This window comes from Heterodontus francisci, chromosome 5, assembly GCF_036365525.1.
Source record: "Heterodontus francisci isolate sHetFra1 chromosome 5, sHetFra1.hap1, whole genome shotgun sequence".
Classification (NCBI taxonomy): Eukaryota; Metazoa; Chordata; class Chondrichthyes; order Heterodontiformes; family Heterodontidae; genus Heterodontus; species Heterodontus francisci.
The window spans coordinates 133,091,859-133,105,213 of record NC_090375.1 but is presented as its reverse complement, the minus strand read 5'-3'; the positions used below and the strand labels follow the sequence as shown (position 1 = coordinate 133,105,213).

General features: G+C 44.8%; 1 protein-coding gene across 16 annotated transcripts in view; it reads left to right on the top strand.

The window, feature by feature from the left end:
- LOC137370059 (lethal(3)malignant brain tumor-like protein 4) overlaps positions 1-13,355 on the top strand; it is a 456,447-nt gene that overhangs the window by 211,833 nt on the left and 231,259 nt on the right. For all 16 annotated transcript variants that reach the window (XM_068032126.1, XM_068032123.1, XM_068032124.1 and 13 more), the window contains 2 exons: positions 5,817-5,931; positions 7,671-7,773. In XM_068032126.1, the coding sequence (XP_067888227.1) occupies positions 5,817-5,931; positions 7,671-7,773 (218 nt within the window). The remainder of the gene's footprint in view (positions 1-5,816; positions 5,932-7,670; positions 7,774-13,355) is intronic.

Sequence of the window (13,355 nt, the reverse complement as noted above, 5' to 3'; positions counted from 1 at the left end):
GAAAGATGGGATTGAGAGCAAGAGATGAGTCAGAAAGAAAATGTGAAGAAAAAATTCATGTAATTAAAAGAAAATCTCAAATGATAATTACATTTTGAAGTGATGGAACTTCACACTTATAAAATTAAACTTTCACTGCCTGAGATGTTATTTGGCAATAATTAAGATCTAGCCCGCAGTTAAAAATTCACATACACCTGAGTGCACCAGTCCTTACTTTTTCTGGCGTGTTTAGTGGATATCTAGTGGGTAAGTACTGTGAATTCACACCTTTACATGCCAAGTCTCTTGCTGAGGTAGTGATGTACCAAAGCTTCTTGAGGAGCAGGGCAAATGGTACTGTAACTTCCTGATTTCCACGTTTAATTGTGCATGTGTGGACTCTGAGGTTGCTGTCCAATTTACGCGTTAATAACAGCGACCACTGATAACCTCACCAATATACTTAATGCAAAATCCGAGCAGTGCTTTTTTTTAAATTTGATCTTTTAAAAGTAATTACTTGTTCTCGAGATTAGTGGGCCAATTCACTGGGTGGAAATTTCAGTGCCCTAAAATGGTGGCAAATAGCTCACTGTCCAATTCTCATTCCCGATCTGGCCAATACCACCTTCAGAAGGGTCAGACTGCCCTCCTGATTCAGCTGACACTATGCAAATTGGCATTCTATTATGTACATAGGACCCCGATTGCCATTTTGGAACACAACTGGGAGAAGCCGACGTTCTGTACACTCCACCTACATTCATCTTTCATTCCGAAAGGTAATCATGAAACAATGTTGATTATTTTTTTGGGACAGGAGGGGCAGTAGTGCTTTGCTCGGCTCCACAAATATAACGTGGCTTTTTGCACATTGGGTTCCTTCTCCTTCTGCAAATGGCTCCCCCTGGACCTAACTTGATGCCAGCCGGATCAGCTGCTAGGCCATCCGACTTTGCACCAGCCTGGCACTGTTGAGCTGCACTTTGGGAGACCCACTTTGTCGCCACAGCCCCGCCTGGCTGCATGGTAATGAGGGTTAGCCCTCAAAATGGACGGGTAGGCCACCCAATAGTTAAAATCTACCCCAGTGAATATGGATAATAGGAAACTGGTTACGAGGAAACACTAACCCTGATTTGGGGATCCACGAATAGACCAGCAAGAGGTGGACATGGCAGACTTTTCACCTGCCTGATTGCATAAGTGACGATGCTGCAGAAATTCCTAGGGTCAGTTTAATTCTATATTGGGAATGATGCTCAGAGATCACCACTGGGTGGGAAATCATGTGTCAGCAGCTCGTAAATTGGTTTAACCTGTAAAAAGGCTGAACAATCAACTGAGCCTTTTAATCTTTCCAAAGGCTCTTTGGGTCCAAGAGGTGGCGAGCAATAATGGCTCGCAGAATAAATGTAAAGGCAGGAAATGGAGTCTGAGGGCTAAACATGAAAGTGACAGCACATAAATTCTGTTTTATCGTTCGTAAAGTGGAGGAGCTGCTGCATGAGGTGGGTAGAAAAGTGTTGCCCTGTTACCCTGGGTAGATTCCATGGAGGAAGCAGGAAAGCATGCCTGACAGGAGGTGGCAGGAAAATGTAATGCTGCCTTTACAACTCCCAAGATCTGTAAAGATCTGATAAGACAAGAGTACAGTTGTTTCCATGTATCAGGTGTAACTGATTGTATACCACAAGTGATGCAGGGCAAGCTGTTGTGTATATATACTGTTGGCTCATGCCAAGTACTTACACCAGCTCTTTCATTACTGACAATGCATATCTATACAGCACACAATCCAGGTGAAAATTAGGACTGCAGTTGTTTGAATGGAGGCAGGGAGCCCATAAGAGGCCTCACACAATCTCTATTGATTTACAAGCTGCAGATGATTTAAGCATACATTCTTACTTGTTGCTCTCCCCGCACCACAACACAACCCAACCCTTGTCCCTTTTAGATACTGAAGACCAAGAACACAGTGATGATGAACACAGACCATTAATTGATTTCACACTGGCAGCCACCAGCTCAGATATTGACATCATGCAAATCTTAGAGGATAGCCAAGAGGTGGGGTCTGCACTGGTGAGGCATCGGGCTCAAGAGCACTACAGCTAGTGCAGGAAGCAAGGGTAGCACAGTTATCAGCTTGCCCCAGGGTGAGAATTACATAATAGTTCTGCTGCAGAGGACTCAGATGAGGACTTTGATAGGCCAGGATACAGAAGAAGGCTGATGGCAGGACACAACAAGATGAGTGGTGCATTGGGAACCTTGTCAGAAAGCCTGTGTTCGATGTCGAGGAGTATGGAGGAGTCCAGCACCAACTTGGCCCACGGCTTTGCACAGAACTTAGAGCCCATCCTTTCCAGCATGGAACTGATGGCCAACTCCATCAACACACTTGTGGAACCATTCATGATGCAGCATTTGTTGACCGATGTCTCAACTTCCATTGCAGCACAAGCAAATTTGTCCAAAAGTCTGAGTGCTGCAATGGAAGTCAAACTGCTGCCATTGTGACTGTGGATACCAGTGTTCAGAGAAACTTCCAGGGTGTCAACAGCAGTCGAACAACCAGTCCTCCAACAGATTAGTAGAATTGCTGAGGCATTGCCTAGGGGATTGGCAGTGGCTCCATGGAAGACAAACCTGCTGCCCTCTCTCTGGAAGACAGCATTTGTCTTCCCATCCCTGCCAGTCCACCAGTGCCCTTGCTGTTGCCAGCCAGCCAACCAGACCAGACTAGGCCCAGAGTTGCTCGAGCTCGTTCTCCAAGGCTTCTCTATTGGAAGTCAGCTCTCTTCCACCAGCCATACTGCAACCACTGGGGTAACACATTGTGCAAGTACTAGGACAGGCAAAGGCATGGAAGATAGGCACGAAGGGAATGCACAAAGGTGAGTAGTTTAAAGTTTGCATACAATAGGGGATGCTTTAGTTTATAAGTTTGGTTTGGAATGTTTATTTTGTGCTGACTTTTTATTTTTGCATTGTGGCCATGAGGACGATGCGATGGCCGGTGACGGAGGGAAAGTAAAGAATGTTGGAAGTTGGTGAATGGGGAATTGGGTTTGAGGTTACTAGGATCGCTCTTAGTTCTTCGTGTGCAACACGGGCAGAAAGAGGCTGTCTAGATTGCAGCCTCCTTTCCTCTTCCTCTCCCTCATCCTCCTCTCCCGCCTTGTGTTCCTTCTTAGCTTCTCACCTGATGGCTGTTGACAAGGGCTGTTCCCTTCACAAATCTTGTGCCTCACTCAGCCAAGTACTGCAGTGCTCCTCCAGAGCGATCCAGGCAGTGGAATCGTTGCTTCAGGATGGTAGTGGTCTGCTGTATCTGATTTCTTGTGGCAGCATGGCTCTCATTGTATGCATGCTACGCATATGTGCATGGGTTGCGGACCGGAGTCATGAGCCATGTTGTCAGCAGATGGCCTTGGTCACCCAGTGGCCACCCTTTGTTTTGGGGTGGTGGCTGAAATACAGCTGGCACAGAGGACTGCCACAGACTCAATGCATCATGACTGCTGCCAGGATACTGGGTATTGATCTGCTTGATGCACTGTCTATGGCTACATGTCACTGAGCTGTACGTTGAGGGAGAGAAATCCATTTTGATGCAGGTACATGGCAGAGTTGATAAAGCAATGTGTGTGCAATCGATGAGAATCTGCACCATGGGAAATCGTACAATCCTTTCAAACCCTTGTGCTCGCTCTGCTCACTTCTGTCAAGTGAGAAGGAATGAAATTAAGTTAACTGTGTTGCAGAGAGAGCCTCCCTAATGCAACAGTTTATTGAAAACTGAGAGATGTTCCGAATGCTCCAGCAGCAGTTTGTAAGGAGCCAGCCATATAAAAGTCCATAGCCACAGTCACCTTTACTGCCATGGGGAGCTGGCAAGCAGCCCACACTAGTTTGCTTGGCGTGCTCCCCGCGAGGTGACAGGCCCACCTGCTGCTAATACCGGCGGTGGGATGATGTCCTTAATTAGGCAGTGTTGAGGGAGAGGAATTACTCTCTGAAAACTCTGAACAGATGTGGTCTAGTGCTGGAAGCCCTATTCCCCCTTCTCCTCCTCCCTCTTCTAGCAGCTTGTCCTACTTTGGATGACCTTAGCTCATTCTCCCAGTTAAGCTTGATTTCAAGAGGAATGCCTACTAGTGCACCCATATCTGAGGGCAATTGGTCTGTGCAGAAACCTTGAACACAACAAAGAAGTACCTTGGCACCTGTCCTATCATTCCCTTTACACTATTGAAATTGGATACAACAATGGAGAGTACCAAATATGTAGAAGTTTAGCAACAGCCAGAGGAAATAAACTGGCAACTAACCTGTAAGCAGTTGATATTTCCTTTAAATAGTGCTGGCGAGGGGTCCTTCATGCTGCTTAACGTGTACTCCGTTGTGCAAGGTTAAGAGGAGGCGTCGGCTGGAGAGTGGACCGTTAAATCAACGTTGCATGCTCTGCCATTCAACAAAATCATGGCTGATTTGATTGTCTTAAATGGGCGACCCCTTATTTTTAAACAGTGACTCCTAGTTCTAGATTCTCCCACAAGATGAAACATCCTTTCCACATCCAGCTTGTCAAGAACCCTCAGGATCTTGTATCTCTCAATCAAGTCACCTTTTACTCTGAATTCCACTGGATACAAGCCTAGCCTGTCCAGCCTTTCCTCATAAGACCACCCGCCCATTCTGGGTATTAGTCCAGTAAACCTTCTCTGAACTGCTTCCAACCCATTTACATCCTTCCTTAAATAAGCTGCTTAAGCTGCTAAACAACCCAAATCAGTGAATTCATAAATAAACAAACAATAATTTATATAAGATTAAAACAGGCTTAGGTTTTCCTTTTTGAAATGAAGAATAGGCAACGGAACATTAAGGTGTCTCTGTCATCAGAATCTTTCCCTCCCAAAGCAATTTAATAATAGAACATAACTGATCATTCACGCACTTTCAGAACTGCAATTGAGTTTTATGAATAATTTGGGTGTGGATTTTCAGTGGAAAGTAATGATAACAGTGGAATTAGCACATTAGCACTCGTTAATTCTGTTTTCTCACTGGATTACTGATTCCTCTCTACTGTTTTCCTGGTGACGTTACCAATGCAAACTGAACAAAAGAAAATCAACAGAAAGAGGCAAAATTTGGACCATGAGTTCTTCAAAGGCTTTCGTGCTGGTGTGTAATTGAGGGAAGCCCCTGGAAAATTAGACTCAGTTGCACTGAATTTTCACCATTTCCATCAGCTTCTGACTTGCCCCTTACAAGGCTGACATCCTTGGGGAGCGAGGACAGTGGAAGATACAAACTTCACTGGTTGTTAGTACCCAAGTGAATCAGGCAAGAGCCAATGTATTGATGGAATCTGATACACGTCAGTGTGGTGCTGTGTACCAGTCTCCAAATGGGTGAATGTGGGGAACTGACATGGATCTGTGAAGAATAATAAGTAACTTTCAAATTTTTTTTTAACTGACTAATCTTGCTAAGGGTTGAGATGAACAAGGGCGGGGGTGGAGTGTGGTGATGAGGGGTCCTGGTCAGCTCCACAGTGGCAGGTGGGTGCAGGAGATAACCATGGTTGCTGCTTGGTTACTTGCCCCATACTAATGAGATGCTGCAATAGCTGTCGGGATCTACCCTGGAGGGTGAGGTACTGATGAATTTTAGCTGCAATAAATGAAATTGCCGTTCTTTTTGACTGTTGATCCTTAAAATAACTGGGGGTTTAATACACTTTTATGTCTCCACTCTGGGTTTTCAAAAGTATGGCAGAAGTAAATATTGAATGTATTTTCCTTGTTCCCTTTCAGATCCATTTTGATGGGTGGAGTCATAATTACGATCTTTGGTTTGATGCAGATCACTGTGATATTCACCCTGCTGGATGGTGTGCCAAAACAGGTCACCCACTGCAGCCACCACTTAGTAAGGGAATTTTAAAAATATTTTCTGATTGCATTTTACTGCTTATTTGGAGTAACAAACATGTTTTGCATAATGCAAAAGATATAATTTAGTAAAATAAATCTTGAATTTTTAGTTAAGAAGGTACAATACTAATCAAGTGACATGACAATGCCATTGCTAAATTGCATAATTCAATCATGGGAGCTGACTACCCATTACAAGGCACCTTGGCATCCCTGCCACCATGTGGCAAGTTAGTAGGGAAATGCACCAAATATTGGCCTTGCTAGCACTTTATTCTAATACTTCATCGACATGCCACCTGAGGACCTGGGTCTGAGATGTAAATGTCTGCTGCAAAATATTATGAGCCTCTTGGGATGGAGGTGACTCTTTCTTTAGGCCCCCAAATCCTGTGATGGAAATGGGCCCTTTGACATCCTGGTTCTGTAAAGAGGAAGATTTCTGGGAAACTTCTGTTTTTTGTTGCTGGCATGATGAGAAGCAGCCCTGTACACCAGCTTCACCACTTTGTCCAGGAACGTATTTCTGGTTGCTGGAGATCTGTGCAAGAGCAGACCCCATGGAATCATAAATATCATTAAATCGTTGAGGATGATTCCACCAAATAGTCTTTAGTCCCTTTGAGATGTTGCTCTGTATACTTTGCAATCCAATTAACACCAACTTTGGCAAGTGGTCCCTCGAGGCCCACAGTCCATTATTCAATGCCTTTGCACGAGTTCACTTCTCTGCTTGAATCTCTAGTGAAAAGGTATTGCCCTGCAGTGAACCTCTATGGAATGTTCGTGCACAGTAGGGCTGTGGACTGCACCACTATCCCAGAAATTTGCTACATATTTTAAGAAAGCACATTCAGAATCTCCATGTGTGTCTAATGCTCTGCTAGCACAGTTCTCTTCATGGCAAGACACTTAAGATCATCTAATGCATGAAGTCTTGTAAATAGGAAGTTGCTCCCTTACAACCTTTTTTCCTTGATTTTTCTAGGCTTCCCTTGTATGTCTGCAACCCCCCCCCCACCTCCCCTACCCCCCCCCCACCCCTCACTCCAAGCAGGAGTCTCACCCCAGCTCCACCAAGATTATTTAAAGTAGCTGACCATGGGATTTCTGTTTGGGTCTGCCTGCTCCGGCACATTTGTGCTGATGGATCGGGGACCCAGGGTTTTGCAGGCCTAAGCCACAATCATTAAGTCCTTCATGTGGGCACACCAATGTGCATCGGCTAAACTCGCCATCTCTGTCTGTCATGGCATCCACATCAGTTAAAAAGAAACCAAAAAGCGACAAAGTTTCCAGGTAAAAATTATCCGATATAATAGATGTACAGGATGGATTTCAGGCTGTAACCGCAAAGTTCAAATGCTGACAAGTGCTCAGTTCTTTCCTTTCTGTGATGCTGTCAGAAGGCCTTGCTGTTATTACTGTCCTGCAGTGGCACGATGTCATTGTGCTTTACTTTCACTCAACGGCCTTGATAGTTTCCTTTTAATGTACACTTAGTCTGTAAACCAAATTAATCCACCACAGAAAATTAACATTATCTGCATTTTTTTTAAATCCCAAAGAGCTACCAGGAACAATTTCAAGGCTATGGTTTAATCTTGACAGATATAAACCATCCAAATCTTTCTCATATGATTTATTATATGGCCTGAATTTCCAGTAGATTAATATTACATAATTTACAATGCTTTTGCATTCGCTTTTTCAGCCTTTATTTTTCCTTTTCAGCTTCACAAGACCTTGTTGCAGCTCCTAGTCCAGGAGGATGCCCAACACCTGGATGCAAAGGTGTTGGACACATCAAAGGTGCCCGATACACAGGTCATCATAGGTGAGTGATAAATGCCTTCAGCTCTTTCAGATGTGGGACTGCATTTTGAATGCTTCTTGATGTTTTCACAATTGTGGGCAAAGTAGCATTGTCCCTGCTTTTATACTGGATTAACGTTGGCATGGATGCAGACTAGATACAGCTGTTTGCAGATTGCATCTAGACAAGACCCAGTTTCCCTTGCTGTGTAAACCAAAGTGATGAACTGATGTAACACCCCATTATGCATATTTAAGCAGCTTTGTTCTGGAATTTGGTTGATGGGTTGCTCACCCATTTACAGGCCCATCTGAAAATTGTATCAATGAGGCTGAGGTGCCTCTCTCCTACTCCACCACACCACCGCGACCCACCCCCCCCCGCCCCACACACACACACACACACACACACACACACACACACACACACACACACACACCCTGCTCCACCTCATTTTCAGGTACTATTGCAATTTTTGGGGTGAGAAATGGGCATCTGGCAATTGAGTATCACCCTCAGTTTATCTTTTCTCGCATCATTTAGCAATTTTGGCAAAGTACTCCATGGATATGGATGCTGAGAGTTGAGTTGTGAAAGAAGCAGGGCTGGTGGGGATGCATGGATGTTGGTGTCTTGGACTATTGGGAGCAATGGAAGTTCTGGCAAACACGAGGGGACATAGCTTTAAGTTGAGGGGTGAAAGATATAGGACAGATGTCAGAGGTAGTTTCTTTACGCAGAGAGTAGTAGGGGCGTGGAACGCCCTGCCTGCAACAGTAGTAGACTCGCCAACTTTAAGGGTATTTAAGTGGTCATTGGATAGACATATGGATGAAAATGGAATAGTGTAGGTCAGATGATCGGCGCAACAACGAGGGCCGAAGGGCCTGTACTGCGCTGTAATGTTCTAATTCTAATTCTTGAATTTGGAAGCAGTGAAAGGAGGGGAGCAGTTCCATGTTCTGGAACTACTGGGAACGGTGTTCTGCTAGTATGGAAGCTCATGGCAGTGCTCTATTTCTGGTTGTTGGAGCAACTCACCCACAGAGAAGAGGGAACTGGTTGGGTGCAGCAAGTCAGGCAGTAGGAAGAAGTGGAGGGGGGGAAGCTAACAATCTGGGGGTATACAGAGGTAGGGCAGGAGCAGCAAGAAGTGGCAGGAAGAGCAGGCCAGCAGCAGGGAGAAGCACTAAGCACCAGTGGTGATGGGCAGCAGGAGTTAGCTTTAATTTCAGAGGCCAGACATTTATAACGCTTAGGCATGTGATGCTGTGAGGAATGGTGCCATCAGCTTTGCAGATGCAAATCAATTACTGGGAGGACTCAAAGCTGGAAGTAGGTATGTGGGAAGAATGAGTCAATCAATTAGGCTTGGAAATAACAAGTTTTAGTATGACCGGGAGATATGATGTAAAACGTGTAACGGTAAAACCTGAGAGGAAATGTTACACGTACAGGAAGTGAGTGCTATATGCAATCATTTAATATATTGCAAGCAATAAATGTGTCGTGGTATTGCTGAGGATGAGTCAGAAAATATGCTTATTTGTAACAATAGCAGTGTCATGTTTTGCAAAATGCAGCATTATCAGGGCCACTACTTATGGTGACTGAATAAGTCAAATTTTGTTTTGTAAGCTAAATGGAGTGTGACAGCATAAGTGTTGGAAGAAGTTCAGTGTGAGACTTCCAGGAAGTGCACCCTACACAAAAGACTTTTAATAGAGGTGATTCAAAGGATGGCTGGGTTGCCACCATGAATATTGCATGGGGTTGAGTGCATGTGAGGTTGTGAGGCGGAGGGTGGTGAAAGCCAGAAAAAATATGAGGGGGGTTGGGAAGCTGGCTCCAACTTGCCAACCTCTACATTTAACTCAAGTACATTAGGCTGCTTGCATGCAACCCCCTCAGGAGTGCAGAATGTCTTTTAACAAGTGCTAATCGTTCAGTTGGAGCAATATTTCAACTGACTTTCAAATTTAACAGCACATCTGTGGGTTTCCCTGTCTTCCGGAAATTTGCCAGTGAAAGCAAGGCGAGAACATAATGGCACTTGAGGGGGTTGATTCCACCTCATGGAAATACTGCACAAAAGACACAGTAATCATAGCTTCTTTCTTAGTTGCTTGTGGGAAACGGTTTGTTCACAGCACTTTTGCTGAGCCTTTACTTTCAACACTTTAGAGGTTTTCTGGATCAGATCAGGAGGCGTGGTGCTTTAACTGCCTTAGGTTGGACCTTGACGAGGGCAATATTAGGGCGGCGCAGTGGTTAGCACCGCAGCCTCACAGCTCCAGCGACCTGGGTTCAGTTCTGGCTACTGCCTGTGTGGAGTCTGCAAGTTCTCCCTGTGACCGCGTGGCTTTTCGCCGGGTGCTCCGGTTTTGTCCCACAGCCAAAGACTTGCAGGTTGTTAGGTAAATTGGCCATTGTAAATTGCCCCTAGTATAGGTAGGTGGTAGGGGAATATAGGGACAGGTGGGGATGTGGTTGGAATATGGGATTAGTGTAGGATTAAACAGGGAACTCCTCTTTGCTGACAATGCTGCTTTAACAGCTCACACTGAAGAGTGCCTGCAGAGCCTCATCGACAGGTTTGTGGCTGCCTGCAATGAATTTGGCCTAACCATCAGCCTCAAGAAAATGAACATCATGGGGCAGGACGTCAGAAATGCTCCATCCATCAATATTGGTGACCACGCTCTGAAAGTGGTTCAAGAGTTCACCTACCTAGGCTCAACTATCACCAGTAACCTGTCTCTTGATGCAGAAATCAACAAGCGCATGGGAAAGGCTTCCACTGCGATGTCCAGACTGGCCAAGAGAGTGTGGGAAAATGGCGCACTGACACGGAACACAAAAGTCCGAGTGTATCAAGCCTGTGTCCTCAGTCGTGGGAGTCAGTTGCCAGCGTTCGCCAGAGCTGGCAGGCAGCCATAAAGGCGGGGCTAAAGTGTGGCGAGTCAAAGAGACTTAGCAGTTGGCAGGAAAAAAGACAGAGGCGCAAGGGGAGAGCCAACTGTGTAACAGCCCCGACAAACAAATTTTTCTGCAGCACCTGTGGAAGAGCCTGTCACTCTAGAATTGGCCTTTATAGCCACTCCAGGCGCTGCTCCACACACCACTGACCACCTCCAGGCGCTTACCCATTGTCTCTCGAGATAAGGAGGCCAAAGACTAAGTATAAATGGGTGGTTGATGGTCGGCACTGACTCAGTGGGCTGAAGGGCCTGTTTCAGTGCTGTATCTCTAAATAAAAATAAATAAATAAATATGACAAGCACCAGCAGAAGTCTGCCATCGAATTACCTATAACTGGACAGCAGAGGGGGAACCAGCTGCAACAGCGGCCTGCTTTTCAGAGGTGTGCAGTTGGACAGCAGAGAGGGAGTAGCAGAGGGATGCAACTCACAGGAGGCACAACCCGTGACACGATCTACCATCAGAGGCTCGGTTTCTTGGCATATCAGTGCAGCAACGGCGTGAGCTCTTAAATTGTTCAGTAACCTTTTATGTGGCACCTTATCGAATGCCTTTTGGAAATCCAAATACACTACATCCACCCTACTCATTACATCCTCAAAGAATTCCACTAAATTTATCAAGCACAATTTCCCTTTCATAAATCCATGTTGACTCTGCTTGATGCTCTTATGATTTTCTAAATGTCCTGCTACTACTTCTTTAATAATGGATTCCAGCATTTTATCAATGTGAGATATTAGGATAATTGACCTATAGTTTCCTGCTTTCTGTTTCTCTCCTTTCTTGAATAGGCGCATTACATTTGCAGTTTTCTGATCCGCTGGGACCTTTCCAGAATCTAGGGAGTTTTGGAAGATTACAACAAATGCATCCACTATCTCTGCAGCCGTTTCTTTTAAGAACCTAGGATGCAGGTCATCAAGTCCAGGGGACTTGTCAGCCTTTAGTTGCATTAGTTTGATTTTTTTTTAGATTAGAGATACAGCACTGAATCAGGCCTTTCGGCCCACCGAGTCTGTGCCGAACATCAACCACCCATTTATACTAATCCTATATTCCTACCAAACATCCCCACCTGTCCCTATATTTCCCTACCACCTACCTATACTAGTGACAATTTATAATGGCCAATTTACCTGTCAACCTGCAAGTCTTTTGGCTTGTGGGAGGAAACCGGAGCACCCGGAGAAAACCCACGCAGACACAGGCAGTACCCGGAATCGAACCCGGGTCCCTGGAGCTGTGAGGCTGCGGTGCTAACCACTGCGCCACTGTGCCGCCCTTTGAACTTTTTCTCTAGTAATAATTCCTTCCTCCCTTTTGCCTGTTGATTTTCTGTTATTAATGGGATATTTTTAGTATCTTCTACTGCGGAGACAGGTACAAAATATTTGTTAAAAGTCTCGGCCACTTCCTTGTTTCCCATTATTAATTCCCCAGTCTCATCCTCTAAGGGACCAACATTTACCTCAGCTACTCTCTTCCTTTTTATATGTCAAAGCTCTTACTGTCTATTTTTATATTTCTTGCTAGTTTGCTTTCATAATCGATTTCCTCCCTCTTTTTTTACGCATCCTTTGCTGGTTTTTAAAATTTCCCCAATCTTCAGACCTAATCTTTACCACATTGTATGCCTTTTCTTTCAATTTAATGCCATCCTTAACTTCCTTATTGAGCCATGGATGGTTTATTTTTCGCATAGAGTCTTCATTTCTCAGTGGAATATATCTTATGTTCGTATGCTTTGTCCCTACCTGTCACACTCTGGTTATTATCCATATTGCTAGCCTGTATTATTGCCTTGTGCTTACTCTTCAAATTTCTAAATTTACCCTCACCTGAACTCTTTCCTCCCCCGCCCCCCCCATTATTGACTCAAAAGTCCTATCTACAGCAGTTGTTATTTGATTCACCAGGACACTGGTCCTAGCATGTTTCAAGTGAAGCCCATCCCAGTGGAACAGCTCCCTCTTTCCCCAGTACTGGTGCCTGTGCCCCATGAGTTGAAACCCACACCAATCTTTGAGCCATGTGCCAGTCGCAAAACAGCTATCCAGCCTAATCTCACTTTCCACCTCTTGATCCATAGCCCTGTAGGCTATGGCACTTCAAGTGCATATACAAGTATTTTTTAAACATGATGAGGGTTTCTGCCTCTGCCACCCTTTCAGGCAATGAGTTCCAGATTCCCACCACCCTCAGGGTGCAAAGCTTTCTCCTCAAGCTCTCCCCTTCTCCTTCTGTAAATTGCTTTAAATTTGAGCCCCTTCTTATTGACCTCTCTGCTAATGGAAGTAAGTCCTTCCCATCCACTCCATCTGAGCCCTTAGTAATTTTATACACCTCAATTAAATATCCCCTCAGCATCCTCTGCTCCAAAGAAAACAACCCCAGCCTATCAAATCATCCTGCATTGTAAAATTTCTCCTGTCCTGACAACATCCTTGTCAATCTCCTCTGCACCTACTCTAGTGTGATCACATCCTTCCTGTAATGCGGTGAGCAGAAATGTACGCAATACTCTAGCTGTGGCCTAACTAGTATTTAATACAGTTTTAACATAACCTTCCTGCTCTTATATTCTGATCCTCGGCTAATAAAGGAAAGTATACCATGTA